The 18,059-nt window shown below is 40.7% G+C and overlaps 1 protein-coding gene and 1 long non-coding RNA gene across 4 annotated transcripts in view; one reads left to right on the top strand and one right to left on the bottom strand.

Annotated features, from left to right (window-relative positions):
* LOC116658234 overlaps positions 1 to 14,024 on the bottom strand; it is a 54,412-nt gene extending 40,388 nt beyond the window's left edge. The window contains exons 1-2 of one of the 2 annotated variants that reach the window (XR_004313496.1): positions 13,898 to 14,024; positions 10,194 to 10,306 (exon numbers count right to left, since the gene is read on the bottom strand). This is a non-coding gene — a long non-coding RNA (uncharacterized LOC116658234). Of the gene's footprint in view, positions 1 to 10,193; positions 10,307 to 13,892 lie in introns of both variants that reach the window. The other variant, XR_004313494.1, reaches the window with a different exon arrangement.
* Positions 13,898 to 17,041, top strand: C2H4orf3 (chromosome 2 C4orf3 homolog). Of its 2 annotated transcripts, XM_014559973.2 has the most exons (3): positions 13,898 to 14,443; positions 15,732 to 15,784; positions 15,899 to 17,041. In XM_014559973.2, the coding sequence occupies exons 1-2, from the start codon at positions 13,902 to 13,904 to the stop codon at positions 15,739 to 15,741; spliced, it is 552 nt and encodes a 183-aa protein (XP_014415459.2). In that variant the 5' UTR covers positions 13,898 to 13,901; the 3' UTR covers positions 15,742 to 15,784; positions 15,899 to 17,041. The 2 variants fall into 2 exon arrangements, with proteins under 2 accessions (XP_014415459.2, XP_032318483.1); XM_032462592.1 differs by lacking the exon at positions 15,732 to 15,784.
* The last annotated feature ends 1,018 nt before the right edge of the window (positions 17,042 to 18,059 follow it).

The raw sequence follows: 18,059 nt of genomic DNA, 5'->3' as shown, positions 1-18,059 counted from the left end.
GTAATCTTTTGCAAAAAGCAAGAACTTAAATCCAGTGTTTGTTTTACAACTTCATTAAAAACTTCACATAGAACATAGTAGTTATTTAGATTTTTCACATGCTTTTTTTAAAATGAAGTCTCAAAGTGCTTTTACCTCTCTGATTTTATGATATCTACATATGTGAAACAGGAAATGGGCAGGTATTAATCTCATCTGAAAGTGGAGAAATTAAGGCAACAAGAAGTTTATTAGCTTGTCTAATGTAGTACAGAGTCCATGATGAACACAGGAACTAAATGTAGGTCTTGACTTTCAGCCCAGTACATTATGATCTATGCTATTACTCAGCCTATTATAAACAAAAATATCTTTTAAAATGTCCCTTAATTCCTTTGTGGCACCCAAGAATAGCACTCCAAATGAGTCAGGTCAGACTGTAAAATAATGGCAATTAAGTGGTTAGGCACTTATCTATTTCTAGCCTCATTGCAGGCTCACTTTTTTTGTGTACAATTTATAACCTTTCTAGCATTAAATCTCTACTATTTATTAGAACTGAAGAGCAGCCTATCATTTGCTAAGTTTTCCACTGCTATAACCCCTCTTTGGGAAATGGGCCTTGATAGCATGTCAGCTTGACTGACCAAGAGAGGGTGCCTGACCCAAAAGCAGCCAATCCAGCACAACTCAGCCAGTTTACAAGCTCCGTGCAGAAGGAACGACACAACTAACTGAACCTAGAAGAACCCCTCTTTAGAGATTCTGAGTTTGAGAAATACACAGCAATTGGTAGAAGGAAAAAGGCGGAAAGAGGACTAAGAGGGCAAGCAGTAGGTGAAAGCCATGAGAACACGAAGCAATGAGCAAGCAGGAGCCACAGCGTGGATCTCAGAATAGAGGGGCAGCTAGAAGCAGCTGGAGTGGTAAAAGCCAAAACATTTACACATGAAATGTGGCATCTGGGGTTTCCTTCAAATTGCTTCCTCCTCAATCTAGGGATGGGGAGACAGTGGGGAGGGGTAAAGATGAAACAAGACTGGTCACAAGTTGACAACTGTTGCACCTGTTGGAAAGTGTCTGACACGTGATAGGCTGACTGGGTACCTATTAGGAGCATGGCAATTCATAAACTTTTCTCCTAACTTTTATATGTACTTGAAATTTTCCATGACAAAAAGTTAGATATTTAATACATACACATACATAACTCCAGAAGCCATCCACTTCCCCTCACTTCCATCACTCTCACCTTGGCAAGAGTCACCATTTATCTTTCCCCGATTACTGTAATAATCCCTAAAAAGCCTTCTACTTTCTACCTTCCTTACTCTGCCCTCTTAGTCTCTTTTTCAACACAGCAGCCAGGATGAGCCTTTAAAAATCTAAATCAGATGGTGTCACTCCTCTGCACAAAATACTGCAATGTCTCCTATTTCATTCAGAGAAAAAGCCAATGTCCTTATAATGGCCTGTAAGACCCTTTGTGATGAGATCCCTCATCGCCTATCTGACATGTGTTCCTGTTTTCATAGACACTCTGGGGGAAGACTGTTCCATGTGGAGGAAATACTGTGGAACAAGTGTGGCACATTTTAAGAACATGGATTACCTCATAAAAGTCCCCAAGATCATCCGGAGATAATTAAAAATGAGACCAATGTTCCAGAAATACAGGCTGCCTCAGCCTTCCTAGAACTCAGGAGTGATATAATGAAAATGGTGTCGGTTTTGGAATCACACAGACTTGCCTAAATCCTAGCCTTTCTGTTGCAGGAAAATGGGGCATGTGAGAATGGTCTTGTCCCAGGTTTCAGCCGGGTCCCCGGTTCGCACCTTGCCAAGTGAGGGTCCATGCCCTGCCCCCTTCCCTCCTGTCTCATTTCCACTTACTAACTAGAACTCAGGTTCTGCGACTTAATTTTTCTCACTTGAAAAATGGGGGAAATAGTAATGATTTTCTGAGATTGTTCTTAACTGAGGTATTGTCTATAAAACATCTAGCATAGTGCCCAGCACATAGCTGATACTCAACAGATAAAAGTAATAGGAACCTGTGCCCTCCTCTTTTAGAGAAAACAGGGCCAACAATGACTTGAATAGATGGGAGAACTCCCTTCTTAAAATATCCCTCATGGGACCTGTGTGGTAGATTGAGCCCTGGCTGGTGGATGAGAACTCTTAGCTCTGGTCCAGGCTGTGACATAGCTACCTGGGGACTTTGGGCAAGTCTCATTTGAATTTAGTTCAATCATCTTTAAAATGAGTTAACTGGACCAGACAAGTTCTAGCACTAAGATCCAGTGCTAAGATTCTATATCTGAATAACAAGTCAGTGACTCTTCCTTTAAGCAGCCCCTTTGGTATATATCACAGGGAGGTGTTGAAATGACAAGGGGTTGGGTGGGGAGAGAGAGATATCTTTTAAATCCTTAAGCATGGCTGGCTTCATGGGTGTGTGACCTATGCAGGCTCAGAAGGGTTGTGCGCTTGATTTAATGCACTGCTGTTAGTGTTTCAAAATTCTCAATTAATTTTGAACAAGGAGCCCTGTATTTTCATTTTATACTGGGTCTTGCAAATTATGTAGCCAGTCTTGTTCCTATGAGATGACTATAAACAAGTATAAAAGATATTTTTCTCCGAGTAACTAGAGACCGGCAGCAGTTCATCCCTGGGTACCTGAAGAGAGGTGATTAGGTGGGTGAGAGAGTTGTCTGGGGTAGAATGGAAGTGGGAGGGGGTTTGTGGGGATCAGGAGGGAGGGATGATGATGGATGGACAGCACAGCTGACTCCTGAACAACAGTGGGGTGCAGGGGCACCACCCTCTTCCAGATTGAAAATCCAAGTATTACTTTGCAGTTGGACCTCAGTATCTGCAATTCTGCATCATGGATTCAACCAACCAGTCGTGTAGTGTACTTACTGAAAAAAAATCCATGTACGAGTGGACCCACGCAATTCAAATCTGTGTTGTTCAAGGGTCAACTGTACTCTGAAATGTTTATCTTCTGCTGCTCCTGGCTTTCCCTGAACAACAGCGTAAGACTGCCATCTACTGGTCAATGACATGAATTCTTTCAAAGATTTCCAAAGCAAGGTCTTCACATTTCAGAATCTAGAGGGGTGTTCCAGAAAGGTTTGACATTCCATATTGTGAAGCCTGAAATAATTATTAAACGTTTCCTGAGTTCCAACTTCCATAATAATCAGAGGTAATACAAAGACTCCTTTTCTGTTTTCCTGAACAATTCCCTAAAGCTGCTTTCATTTCTTCAATGAAAAATAATTTTTAAAAAGTACTAAGTGCCAGGCATCAGGTACTCAAGGATGCATACCACTGGTAGAGACACTTAGGTAACTAAGAACTTCATCAAACAGATTCAGGATCTCAGGTTCATCCTGGGTTTGAGTCAGAACACCCAGAACAGCATCACTGTCTTCAAAACTGGATGGTCATTTAGGGGTAGGGTTACACTTCCGTGCAGTGTGTGCTAATATGTGGGGTGGTGTATGACTAGGATGTTCAGGCCCAAGTTCACACTACTGGCTGTAACAGACATTACTGAAGAATTGACTGGAAGAGAAGAGTAGGCAAGGCAGTGGGAGAAGATGAAGTTAGGGGCATGGAGCAAATTAATAGTCCCGGATAAAGAACAGGTGTTCCAGGGGCTTCTCTCATCCATATGCTCCCCCACTGAGAATTTCACTAGAATGAAGGGTTACCAAAGTCCTCCCTTCTGCGATATCAGGAAGAAAAGAGGGAACTTAAATGCTTGTCCAGCAACTAGTGGTTAGGACTGCTGGGAAGGGAGAAGAGTGGTAGAAATCTAAAGAAAGGCAAGGCCGCTCTCCCAGGATCTCAGCCCAGTTTCAAGGCCACATGCCTTAAATTACAGGTAGTGCAACTGGTTCCTTTCCAACAATTCTGATATACTCACTACACTCACTGGAGAAAACATCTGAGAGCCAAAGAACAGGACTCTCCTACCACGCAAAAGCAAACAAGAGAAAGTCCTTTAGGTAAAGGAGTATACACGGAGTGCCATTTCTTGTTTGGTTTCAGATATTTTTTTAACAAGACATCAAGATAACAAGGATGTCGAAGGACATAAGTGGGCACTGAATTTCTCCTAACATATCCTTAGAGTAGAAAAGCCTGAGTGAGGATGGTGTTTGTTTCACACTCCCAGTCCCCAGTGAGCACAGTCCCAGAGCACAATGTGCTTACCTATCATACCATTTTTCTGTATTCGGTTTGCTTGTCTGTCTCCTCTAGTCTGTGAGCTCCATGAGAGCAGAGATAGAGTCATAACACCTACACCCCTCCCCCCATATCCCTCTAACACATAGTGAACATTAATCATTGCAGAGGAGTGAATGAATGGGGCATGCTGGACAGCCTAGCCTCAGCAAGACAGCCTTCCCCATCCTGCATTTTGAGAACTGAAACACAGAAGCTCTGCTGAGGGAATCACCTCTAGCTGTTCTTATAATCTTATTCTGAACCAGATCACAGATAATCTTACTCTGAACCAAGGGCAGTAAATCTATATATACTTGAGAACAGCCTACAAAGTGAGAACTTTGTCCAAGACCAATAATTCTAATTAGTTAAACCAGTTAGGTTCTCTCTCTTGAGAATTTTCACTTTAGTACATACAAGAAAAGTCATCAGTTAGTAATGATGGTGTAGGGCAACAAAATTTGCCTACCCCAAATGTATCTCTTTGGCATAATCATTAATTTAGGTTATTTTTAAGAAACAGAAAACTGAGGAAGTCTTCCTTTCTCCCTCATTCTTAGCTTCCTAAAATATTTAAAAATAGGGCTTGTTCCAGAAGTATCTGCAAAGAATATAGGCTAGGTATGGTAGGGGAAACTCAGCCCAGCCTAGAGATCAGAGCCCACTCACTGTCCCATTTTCTCAGCTTGGCCCAGGAAACATTTATTTACCACACATTTGCTTTTCCATCTCTAGGAGAATTGCTTTTCTTCCCTTTGAATTCCCAAACCACTACCCTCAATGGTCTCTTTTATCACCAGCTGAAGATAATATTTAAGGGGAGGGTTTTGGCCATTTTGGCAAGTTACTCAGTTTTCCTGGGTCTCTCATGTATACATGTTATTTAACTTTTGTTTGATTTTCTCAAGTCAGTTTAATTCTTAGACCAGTCAAAAGAACCTAGGAGGGTAGAGGAAAATATCTTCCTCCCTAACAATGGGCAAAAGGAGAAAGGCACAGAGGGAAAGGCAGACAACAGAGGCCATGAGGCAAAAGGGCTCCCGGTGAGTTCTAGGAAACAGAAACTGGATAGAAGAAAAGAGGGTGAAGAGATAGGTTCTTAGAGATGGAAATAATGAATCCGTCCAGCTGGTGAATAAAAATATAACTTGTTTACTACAGCAACGTTGGATCCTGAGTGGCCTAGGGTACATATTTCTTTAACCATCTATGAATTAAGCATCTGCTATGTGACAAGTATGACATGAGTTTTTGTAGCAAACAAGAAAAATCTATTTTGTCCCATGGAGCTTTGAATCCAGCTTAAAAGAGTAGAATCTAGAGGCTGAAGATCGACATTAAAAGTAAAAACAATTGTGATAGGCATTACAAAGAAGTAGTGTTAAGTTCTCATAGAAACACATAGTATCTTCAATTATATTTTCTGTCGGCCTGTCTTGGTTAACATGCCTGATGATATGGTCTTTCCTGAATTCTAAGAGGCCTAATGTACATTTGAGATTCTTTTCATCCTTATTTTCATCTGTAACCATACATGAAAAGGCTACTTCCTAAGGCCTACAAAATCTTCAAAGTGTAAATTGGCTCCAAATACAAAGAGCAAATTGTAAAAACTAAATAAATGTTTTATCCACAAAACAGCACTAACTTGGATGCAGTTCAATGCCACTATTACTACCACACAAGGTAACACATACAGTGTTTACAAAAAGCCAGGTACTGTTCAAAATGCTTCATAAAAATCAACTCGTATTGCTCCTCACAACAACTCTGTAAATAAGAACTAGTGATACTACTGTCATTTTACACATGAGGTAACTGAGGCAAAGAGAAGTCATGTAACTTGGCCAAAGGTCAACAGCCAGTAAGTGGCTGAACCAGGATTTGAACCCAAACTGTCTAGTTCTAGAGACTATATGTTCTAGAGTCCAAATTCAATTTTATTTCGCATGATTATGTAGGTAAATTTTCTTGCAAAGTATGATTCAACAAGTACTTTTTAAACATTTATTAGATACAGGTGCTGATCTTGGTGTCAGAAATACAACAGTGAAGCAGACAGACCAAAAATCCCTGTTGCCAGGGAGGGGGATGCAGATAACATAAAGGAGGAAAAGGTAAAATGTAAAGTACATTAGATAAACGCTATGTAGAAAACAAGGCCAGGAAGAGGGATGAGATGCTAGGGGTGAGACCGTGAGTACAATTTTAAATAGGGCGGTCAGGAAAGTAACCTGAGTATGTGATGCTTGAGCAACAACCTGAAAGAAGTGGGGGGAATGAGCCATTCTAGTTATGGCTTACATGATAACAGTCAGAGTAAAAGCCCTGGGTTCTGATCTGTGGACTCATGACAGTCTTAAAACAGCCCTGGAGTTAAATTTATGGGTTTCTGGGATGTACAATACAAAGACTTTAATCAACACATTCTATGAGAACTTGGAGTCGCTAGCTTAGGAAGAGCAGAGTAGTGCAACTGAATGAGTGTTACGAAACAAGCAACAGCTTCAAGCTTCTTCGTTTATTTTGAGCTGGAATTTGTGCAGGATTATTTTGTGAGGTGGTAACGTTGAACAGTTTGTGAACTTTATTCCTCCCAGTTTCTAAAGTCAATATACTCTCTGTTTTAGTCTGCCTGGATTACCAATTGATGGGCTGTACTCTGCAGTTCTTGTGTGGAGTAGTCTATATATGTCTGTTAGGTCTCATTGGTTTACAGTATTGTGCAAGTCCTCAATTTTCTTTTCTTTTTTATTGAGGTATAGTTGATTTACAATACTATATGGTTCAGGGGTACAACACAGTGATTCACAATTTTTAAAGGCTATATACTCCACTTATATTTGTTATAAAATACTGGCTATGTGCTCTGTGTAGCACAATACATCCTTGTAGCTCATTTATTTTATACACAGTAGTCTGTACCTCTTAATCCACGACTCCCATCCTGCCCCTCCACTCTTCTCTCTTCCCTCTGGTAACCACTAGTTCATTATCTATACCTGTGAGTCTGTTTCTTTTTTGCTATATTCACTAGTTTGTTTTACTTTTTAGATTCCACATATAAGTGATATCATACAGTATTTGTCTTTCTTTGTCTGAAAATTCTCTGTTTCCTTACTGATCTTCTGTCTAGATATTTTCCCCATTATTGAAAGTGGGGTATTAAATTTTTCAATTATTATTGTAGATCTGTCTATTTCTCCCTTCAATTCCATCTATGTCTTCTTCATATGTTTTGATTCAGGGTTTTCTTGGTTTCTGTAAACCTCTGGCTGTTTCCCAGAGATCTGACAGACTTGTTTCAGATAGTTTTGGCTTATTTTTCAATATTTCTGTGGAGGGACAGAGGCGTGGAGTTACCTACTCCACCATTTTGAATACAGGTCTCCCAAGGTGACTTTTCGACAGAACTCTCACCAGAGCAGGAAAAAAAATATCCAAAAATCTGTTTTCTAATGGGGTATATTTATAAATATGAATGTAAAAGCTGAGCTCTTCCAGTAGTGATTTGAAGCCTCACTCCTTGCATCTATCTCCTCTATGTTAGTCCCTAAATTTTCCCTAAGGAAACATAGAACTCCACAAACTACAGTTTGAAAAGCTGTTAGAAATGATTATAATCCCCTGATACTCATGTGCCTCGTGCCTGTGATCTGATGTTAGAAATGGTTAAATAATAATTTTGAACTAGACTACCTCTTCCTTGCTCTAACTGATTTCAAAAATCTTTCTTCCCAACTTCCCTTGTGAAAACGTACAAAGAATAAAATGATCTGTGATCCCATCTCCCAGAGTTAACTGCTGTTAACACGCTGACATTTCTCATGCTTATATAAAATAAGTGTAACACGGGTTAATATTTTATATATAGCAGCTATCACCTTGGCATCCATTTACTCAACACAATTATTCTAGTTTGTGCCTATGTTAATATTGTCACGTCTACTCTTGGAAGCCTATTATATAACTTTATGGGAAAAAAGACATTTCATGTATTGACTAACCTTTCAATCTCAATGACTGTCCCTCTAACAGCTTTCAGTAAAACAAAATCAGGTTGATTGCTCTGCTGATTAGCACAACGAGATTTCAAGGCTGCGCATTTCAACATCTTTGTCATCTATGCCTACCAACCGTATTGAAGTTGTTTTTAAACTTCAAAAAGAAGCAGAATACCTTCTTTATTTTGAAATAAAATATTTTATGAAACCCTAAAATATAAAGTAAACAAAACTGAGCTCTTATGGTTGAAGTCTGCGAGTAGATATGGGGAAGAGGGTAGGCAGTTTATTCACAGCCAGTCCTGCTCAGCCTTCCTGACACCCAAACCATGATGCAGAAACCCAGGGCCCTGGACAGAGTGTCTGAATATCCTATGTCTGTGAGATGTCCTCAGTCAGTAATTCTATTAAATTTGATGACTACTGCATCTCTATCTCCTGTAGCTCTTCAGACGGTGCCTTACACACAGTAGGCATTCAAAGAGTATGTACTGAAATTAAAGACAAGAAATCCAAAAAAGGGGACAGGATTAGTGTATAACCATTACTAGACTAAGAAAACCTCAGAAAGTATCCCTGCTGAGACTGGTAGACCAGTAGTGGTAGATCTTAGTTGTATCATTACACTATTATGTTACAAAAGCGATAATGCATCAAGTATTTTTTGACCAAAATTCTATTAATGGCTGCAGAATACAACAAAATATAACTGAACAAAAATGTAATTTCTTATACATTCAAAGTACTGTTTGAAGACTATATAAAAATATAGTCTCCCTCCTAAAGAGTATTTAATACTCTGATAGGGAAGACAGTTCACATAAAATTGTGCTACAAAGCAAGCCAATGTACCAAAGAATATGCCAAGAAAATGTCATTGTTTTTCAAGCTGAAGGAAGAGAAATTTTGAAAAATGACCAACAAACAGCTTCATCAACAGGTGGCTGTTAAAGAATGGTGAGGGTAACTAATACGGAAGAAAGGCCAAAGCTATTGGAACAAATGCTTCACTGCCTGGTCTTCAGAAGATAACTCTCTCCCCAGCAGGAAAGCATGACATCTGAAATAGTTGGAGATGAGTTAATCTGAACTTTATGCAATTGGTGTATCAAAAATACTATAAACGGAGAGATCAGGGTGAACTGTAGTGAGGAAAACTTTCTGAAGTTGGTATTTGAAATGAAAAAGGACAGGTAAGATTAGGACAGGTGGGGAAGCATTACAGTTTAGTGAGAACAACATGCACCAAAGCCCAAAGGCCAAGAGGACAGTTTCCATGAGGAAGAAGGAAGAAGGCAATCTGGATGGAGCAAAGGGTGTTTGCTGGGCACTAGGCTGGCTGAGTGGCGCAGAGACAGATTAATAGTGGGGTATATGGATGGGAACTGCTAAAGGCCAAGATGAAGCTAAAAGAGAAGCTGCAACAGATAGCTATTCGTTTTGATGACTGTATAACTGTCAAAGAAAACTATCATAGGTATGTAAAGCAGTAATGACAGAAGAGAAAAAAAAAATTGAAGTCCTGAGTCTACCGGGGTGGGATGAGATATGGACAATAAAACAGATTGCCCAGAGAATCCGACAGCTTGAATAGAATCAGAGGTGATAGGCAGAGATAAATCCTCTGAATGGACTGTAAATGTGCACCAGTGTCAATTAAGAAGTCCAGTTTCTAATCCTCTACTGTAAGTTTAATGGTGAGCTCTGGGGTGGGACTGGAGACCAGCTGACCCTATCATTTGATGGAGTACTGTCCCTCAAAAGGGGGAAAATGTACCCTCCGAGGGTGCTGGGGTCTAGGGAGATTGTTTTTTAAGCTTTTCTTTCTCTACAGCCATTAGAAAGAGAAGAGTACTCACAGCAGAAAACACCAGAGTCCCTATAATCCAAAAGAATGGTTCACACAAATGTTTCCTCCTGCCAACCTAAATTTAGAAAGGAAAAAGACAAAGAGAGACTTACCATTCTCGGGTTGACTGGATACTGCAGGCAAAGATCTGGGAGACTGACTGGTAGAATTCTTCTCTTCTGCTGGCTTATGTTAGAGGTCCCAGGATCTCTCAGCAGCTGCAGCCCTGCAGGGTGAAATACCTAGTCAGTAACACCCATCCTTGTCAGCAGCTGCAGGCCAGGAAATATTCTCCTCTACCACACTGTCCCTTGCAGCACTTCATGGAGTCCACAGATTTACCTCCAGCTTTAGGCTATTCCCAGTGATGGTTTCCTGCCTGTGTATTTAGTGGGTGAACTAAATGCCATTCGACTAGACATGCTGAAACCACACAGTGGTAAAGAATTTAATAACTGAGATTATTTCTCATTTGGGTATTCCTTTATGGATTGAGTCAGACCAAGGAACTCATTTTACAGCAGAAATAAACCACCTGCTTGCAAAAATTTGGGGGTACTCGCTAAAATTTCATACCATGTAGTATGCCCAATCCTCAGAGTAAAAAGAGAACATAAAAATCTAGGCCTAAAAAAGACTTTGGGAAAAGTCTGTCAAGAGATTTGACTTAATAGCCAGAAGAACTACCTCTGGCCCTTATAAAAATCCAGAATACTCCAAAGAAGACATGGATTAACCCCTTCCAAAACAGTATTTGGTCACATGCCTACTGGCATCCCTAAACCTTCCATTCCTGGATTCACAGAACAGTACAGGGACTCAAGTGAACAATTTGATCCTATGACGAGTTATACACAGGAACTACAGGTAAAAAGGGCAAGGCATTCACTAACTGGCAAGCTTTCCTATCACTTTTGACCAGGAGATGGGGTGTGAATCAAGGTTTTTAGAAGAAAGCACGCATTGTCACCTTGCTGGGAAGGTCCTTACAAACTGCTAACCACGTACACTGCCATTGAAATAAAGGGAGAATTCTCCTGGATTAACATGAGCCACGTCACCTTTGACCCAGATCAGCACTCCCAGGACAACTGGAAGACCATCCCTAAGGTGAACTTAAACTAAGGGTTCCCAGGCCCCATAAGCAGATAAAATCATGAAGTTTTCTCCAAGATCAGAGATCAAGAAACTTCACTTTCACCTATTTTCTCCCTCTAGTGGGTCTCCCTATACCCAGAGGGAAATTTTTTTTAAATCTTCCTTTTAACAAAGACTTCCTTTTCTTTAGCTATTTATTAAAAGGCTGACTGGAGATTGCTTGTCTCCATCTATTCTATTTTCCCTCTGATCCTCCACTGCAGGCTCTCTCAAACCATGTCTTCACTCTTACTAGCTCTTACTGTTTTCTCAACAGATCAAGCACAAACCAGACACCCCGCCTCTGCTAGTTTTCCAAACCTTGGCCACAACAACTAATCAATGTGATTGCTGGCCATGTCAACATCTACATCATGCAAAAGAACCTGAAATAATTTTTGTTCTTGCCAACACGAGCCCCTGGTGGACCAACTCTGGAAATGAATGCTTGACGGGCAATGGCAGCCATGATCAAGAAAACGATGTTACTCTTCTCCTTTCAGTGAGTTAACTGGACACAGAAAAACCTCTATGGAAGCTCAAGGACTGTCCTCTGCTCAGGTAAAGATGTTAAAAGGGAATTTTTCCATTTGAATTGATAACAGGCATGGTACTGGACCTTTCCTAGGTGACATACTAAGGTCTGATTCCATAGACAGCATCCTCAAGCCTTCCTGAAGGCATAAATGGTCTCAGCACTGACTTGTATGGTGTGGACACCTGTCAAATCACCAGGTGTTATGGCTGACTCCTAAGCCACCTTTGTGTAGCCTGGGCTAGCTCAGCTGCTCCCCTAATTAGCTGTCAAAGACCTAAGATTACATATAGGTAGACCAAAAATTCAGACTAAGTTGATGAAGTAAAAACAAACAAACAAACAAACAAACAAGCATTACAGCTGTTAAGGCCTAACCGTAGGCCTCCTGTATCAGATATTTCACAACCTGTTCTGCTCCTACAGACTGACAGGAATACACAGAGGATGGAGATGTACAGATGCCAACCTGACAGGTGACAAGACACACTAAACCCCAACTAGGACCTCACAAGTTCCAATCTGATCTTATCTTTGAATGATATTGGTGTTTTTATCTTACGTGAGATCATGTATATGACGAGTTCCTACCTGGATGGTCAGAACTATACAGACACAAACTCCTGACACCCTCTATTACGAGGTACTTCACCTTAAATGCTAGCCAAATTATACACTTGGGCTCCTTCACTCATAAAGCAGTGCCACATAAACATACTAGGTGAGATGTTATAGAAAACTGGTTTGTGTATCACAATTCTAAGTTCTTTTCAGTACTGAGATCTCTTTTTCTAGGCTTTGGAGCTTATGAGTTGGAAAAATAGTTCTCAATCTTTCCATAGTAACAGAACAAGAGTTCAACATTATTGTGCAAATATTGGAAGCCTTTTAATTAAAAGCTAATAGCTTAGCCTCTGTTGGACTCCAAAATCGCCTTGCCCTGGAGACACTGACAACCTGAGAAGGAGAAGCTTGTGAGGTCACTGGTGAAGAATGCTTTTATGTAAATCACTTGGGACAAATAGTGTCTAATCTGCACATTCTGAAGGACAAGACAGAGTCTCCATCAATGAGGTTCAGCCATTCTATTGGACTCATCTATTCCTAGAGATAGATTTATTTAATTTAATGGGATATGGGGAAATGTGCTTAGATTTGTTACTTTATGTTTACTCATCCTCATTCTAATCTATGTTCTTCTCCCCCTTTGCAGATTCCTTGCCACTCAGTTGCTAACCTAATTCTTCTCTCCACAGCTCCCAACTCAGCTTTTATGTGAAACTTCTAGGGAAGTTTCAGACAGGGGAAATTAAGGAGTTCAGAACGTGTCACCCCAAAATATGTCACTCTGGCATACTGATTGTTTTGAGTTAAAGGCACCTGAGAAACAGCAGGTGCAAGAAGGGCACTCTGACCTTCCTTTTTCTTACTGAAAGCAAGAGATAAAACTGCCCAGTAAAAGATGCCCTCCCTACACGGGAAGAAAACATTTTTATCGCCAGAGACGGGAAATCAGACCAAGAAATCCATACAAACAAACCTTGTTAAACTAACGTTTTTTTCCCTAGTCATTTATCCACAACTTACTACCCTTAGCCCAAACTCCTTTGTCTTAATTATTTCTTTTACTAAAAAAGATAAAAGCTTTGTGTCCTGACTTCTTCAGGTCTTCACTCTTGTGAAGGTTCCCATGTACGTGTAAAAATAAATAAAACCTGTATCTTTTTCTTCTGTTAATCTGTCTTACGTCAGTTTAATTCTCAGGCCCAGCTGGAGACCCAAAGAGGGCAGAGGAAAATTGTTCCTCTCCTACAGTGGTAAATCATTTTATTTCTGCTAACATTCTAATCTCACGGGGGTTCACAAGCACAAACCCTTGTATTATTCTTAAATTCATTCCTTTGAGGTATATACAAAATTCTCACGTTTTTCTCTCTAGCCTCCTCAGATGCTCATAATTATGATGTCTCTCTCTGATTACATCTGTTTCAGGGATTAAATAAAATAACTGTAACAAGCTAGGGACAGTACAAAACGCATCAGAGCGGCCCTTTTAAATCCATGGCGTTAAGGATCCAAAAGGAATAATACAGGGATAAGGAGAGGTGACCAGGGGCAGTTCCAAAGTAGAATCCATCACCTGACCAGAATGGGACGTGACGGTAACTTCCAGTCTTGCCACAAAGCATTCCTTCCAGTGAAACCCGAACAACTAGCTTCCCACCTGGACGCAGCAGGGCGGAGTGGGCGGGCGCCCTTCCTCCGCTTCCGGGTGGAGGCTGCGCTACGGGCCTACGGTCACGGAGACAGCGGAGCGGCGGCCGCGCCTGCGCCGTGGGAGGGGCGGCTCAGAGCCTACTTCCGGGCGGGGAGCTGCGTGTGCCTGTGCGATCGTAGTTTGCCCAGTTTCCGGCGAGGTGAACACGGAAGTGCGGGAACTGAGGCTTTCCAGCTGCTCGGATTGTGGCCCGGCGACTGGTGCAAGATGGAAAGGGGCGCGGCGGCGGCGGGAGATGGTCGGAATGGTCCCTGGGAGCGGCGAGGCTTGGGTGAAGCCGAGAGGCAGCAGCAGAACCAAGTGCGGGCTCATTCCGGGGCAAACCAGTTTCCAAAGCAGTCCTACTGGTTGGATCTCTGGCTCTTCATCCTCTTCGACCTAGTGGTGTTTTTCTTCATGTATTTTTTGCCATGGTGAGTACTCTGAATGCAGCGTTGAAGTGATAAGGGGCTTAGAAACCACCTACCCCAATTTGGGGCGGTGGGTGGGGAGAGGCAAGGAAACTGACTTCCAGAGAGTAGAGTCTGTCTAAAGTCCTATAGCTGGTGAGTGGCGGGGTCTGGTAGGTGGGGGAGTTGCAATGAAGACTAGAGAGAAAATATCCTTCCTTGGCACCTCAGTTGAGGGTGTAGAGAGAGGTATGGAGAAAACTTGGCATCATAATTTTTTATGTTTTGGAATGAAACTAACTGGATTTGAGTTTCTGCGCTACCACGAAGAAACTGGAGATGTTATGTGGCTTCTGGGAGCTTTGTTTTCTTATTTACCATTTGGAAGCAATGGTAATCGGGTGGGGTGGGCTGCAGTGTTGATCAAATAAGATATTAATTTATCTCAAAGCGGTTTATTTGCATGTTGCCCCGGCCGCAGTAAGCGCTCAGCTAAAGCTGCTGTTACTGTACAACAATTTGAGCACAAGCGGGCCACGCAGGGTATCTCAAACAGGTCCAGAACTGAATTAACTTCTTACCCAAAGGTACTTATTTTTCAGTGGCCCATTTCAGTAAATGTTAACTTTATCCACCCAGTTTTTCTCCCAGAATCCTGGAATTCTTTCTGATTTCCCCTCCTTTTTATACACAGTCTCACACCCCAAACCACCAATTCATAAGTCACAAAATTCTGTGGGTTCCACTTGGAAAACAATCCATGCTCTCCGTTTTCATTGCCACTCACTCCGAAAAGACAGTTTTGGCAGAGGATAAAAGAAGGGAACTTAGGGGATGGGGAGGGGGAAGCAAAACAAGGAGGACACAGGACTAAGATGATAGTAAGGGACAAGTTCTGGAGAGAAGCAGTGAGCTGGAGAAGAAGGCGCAGTGTAGCTTATTTAGTCATGAAACAGCTCTTTTGGAGTTGATTGTTTACTCACCTTAACTTCTCTCAATCATCTTGCTTATGAATTTGCCCTCCTTGATGGGGAATTATGTGTTCTTTCCTCACCCTCAGCCGCAGGTTTTGGCAAAGATATGGGCATGAGCTCATCGTATCTGAGGCCCCTTTGTCTTTGATTTTTTGGATGGTGTGGCAAATTAGAAGGTAGAAGGTTCAGTGGGACAGATGGAACAGATGCACATTTCTGTAAAACCCTCTGTCATTTGTAAAGGAAAATCTTTCCACACACTACTCCTGGTTTTGTTTGGTTTGGTTTTGGTAGAGACTCAAGTATGGTGATTTTTTTTTTTTAATCTGAATTTTCAGCTCTAGGTAGAAAATTGAAGCTTTGGAAGAGCCTTTTTCACTCTTATCAATATGTAAGTCATTTAAGAATAAGCGAGTGACTACACTGATCAAAATTTTTAGAAGTTGACTTAAAGAATTTGAAGAAAAAAGAGGAAACATTGTTGACAAATACTTGTTTTTTACAGAATGGTTTGCCTGATATCTAAATTAAGAATTTTGGCTCCTGGAGTGGATTCTGAAAATGACTACAAACTTCTTGAACAAAGAAGATAGGATTGTGCACCAGAAGAATTTCAAACTCTAAGGGACCTCTCTTTCATTCTACACATTCTGTTACTCTCTAGGACTATATCCAATGGGTAATGATCTCACTCGTAGCTAAGTTCTTAAAACTTATTATTCAAAAGCAAGGGAAGGATTTTGAAAAAAGGAGTTAGAAGCTGTACAGAAAACACAGGCCCACGACATATTGGCTGTTAAGACTCAGTTTAATTTTTAGATTAAGTGGACCTCTGTTATGGTTGTCAGATTGATACAATTTTAGAGAAATTATATATCCACTAATGGAAGGCTAGGATGTATGTCCTCCTACCTGATTGCTTCCCCTCACTTCCTTTTTAAGCTCTTGAACCCCCTAAAACAGGACTGTGTGTTTCAAACCTGTTTTTTATTATTGTCAGTGCATTGAGAACGTTTGTGCCCAAAACATAAGTTTTTTAAGTGTCTGTAACTTAAATACTTCAGCAAAGTCAGCATATTTACTCATTCAGCAAATATTTGAGCACTTACTGTGGGCCAGGAACAGCAGAGAACAAAACAGGCAGAAAGTCTTGCCTTAATTAAGTATGTTAACAAGAATTTACATTCTAGGGGTGATCAGCTAGTATTTAATGTGAAAGATTCACACTCCCCAAGCAGCTACTATAAGCCCTTCAGAAGCTATTCCTGTTACCCAACAGATGTTAGAAATGGGCTCTTGTCTTTGAAATTTGTGACATTTTATATATTGGAATTGCCTAAATATTTCAGGGCTATTCCCCTCCCTTAGAAACAGAGCATAGATCTGGTAAACTCTACATCCTCTACTTTTTAGAATGGCATTTAGGGTTGGTGTGAAATCCAAAATTGATTTTGGAGGATTTTAGCCTAATGCGGTCTGTAAGCTTAACAGTTGTGCCTTCAGAGTACTGTTGAGTCTGCCTGAAGGGAACTTTATACAAAGGTTGAAGCATCTAGAGAAACAGAACTGAATTTTATTGAGGATACCGGATTGTTTCTGTGCTGCTTGCTAATAATTTTGTCCAATAAATGTTTATTGGACAGGTGAATTTGGTCTGATTTGCTTTTGTTTTGACAAATTGTGTTAGGTTACACATACAGATTTCTAATCCATACTACCTTTCTGAACCTAAAATCACCCTACTGTGACAGCCACAACTATTGAATATTCAGAAATTTTCTAGTACAGGGAATATGGAGAGATCTTACTGTTGTGACATGACTGTAAGTGGCATACAAAATGGTGACAGTATGAAGTTTGACTCTCCTACAGATGAAATTTGTCTACCACTGAATTGTACCATCTCAAGGACAGTGACTGCATAAAGTACCCACATTTGAAGGCTTTTAACTGGATAAATGGGACACCAAGAAGAGGTGGCAAACTTGCTATAACAAAAACAAATTTAAAAAGTACTATCAATGTGATTTTAGTCTGATAAATTCCTTTGTAAATTTCACAAATCCATATACGTGAAATGATTGTTTTAATAACCATTTAAAATAAATTGGCTAATGAGCAATTGTGAGGTAGTCTTTAGGGGTTTGTTACACCTAAAAATTTTAGGATGTAGAGGGTTCCATATACCTGGACCCTGAATGGCATGGGAATACATGCAGAGACTACAGGATATTTAGTGAGGGCATTTAATGTAGAGGTTATTATGCTCTAGGGCAAGGATCATCAAACTTCATCAATAGGCCGTATCTGGCCCACCGCCTCTCTTTATAAGGCCTGTGAGCTAAGAATGACTTTTACCTCAAAATGATTGAAAAAAAATCAAAAGACTACTTCATGATGTGAAAATGATATAAAATCCAAGTTTCAATGCTGAGCTATCAAGATTTACTAAAACAGACATGCCCCCATTCATTTGCATATTGCAATGTAAATGTTGTTATGGCTGCTTTCACACTATAGTGGCAAAGTTGAGTAGTTGTTACAGAGACCCTATGGTCCACAAACCCTAAATTACCTACTCTCTGGCTCCTTACAGAAAGTTTACCAACTCCTGTAGGAACCCTCCTTTAGACCTCGCTGGAGCTGAACTCTTGGGAGTCTCCTGT

The sequence above is a fragment of the Camelus ferus genome, chromosome 2 (assembly GCF_009834535.1).
Source record: "Camelus ferus isolate YT-003-E chromosome 2, BCGSAC_Cfer_1.0, whole genome shotgun sequence".
In the NCBI taxonomy this organism is placed as follows: Eukaryota; Metazoa; Chordata; class Mammalia; order Artiodactyla; family Camelidae; genus Camelus; species Camelus ferus.
The sequence above is the reverse complement of the archived record's forward strand: the minus strand, read 5'-3'. Positions and strand labels throughout refer to the sequence as shown.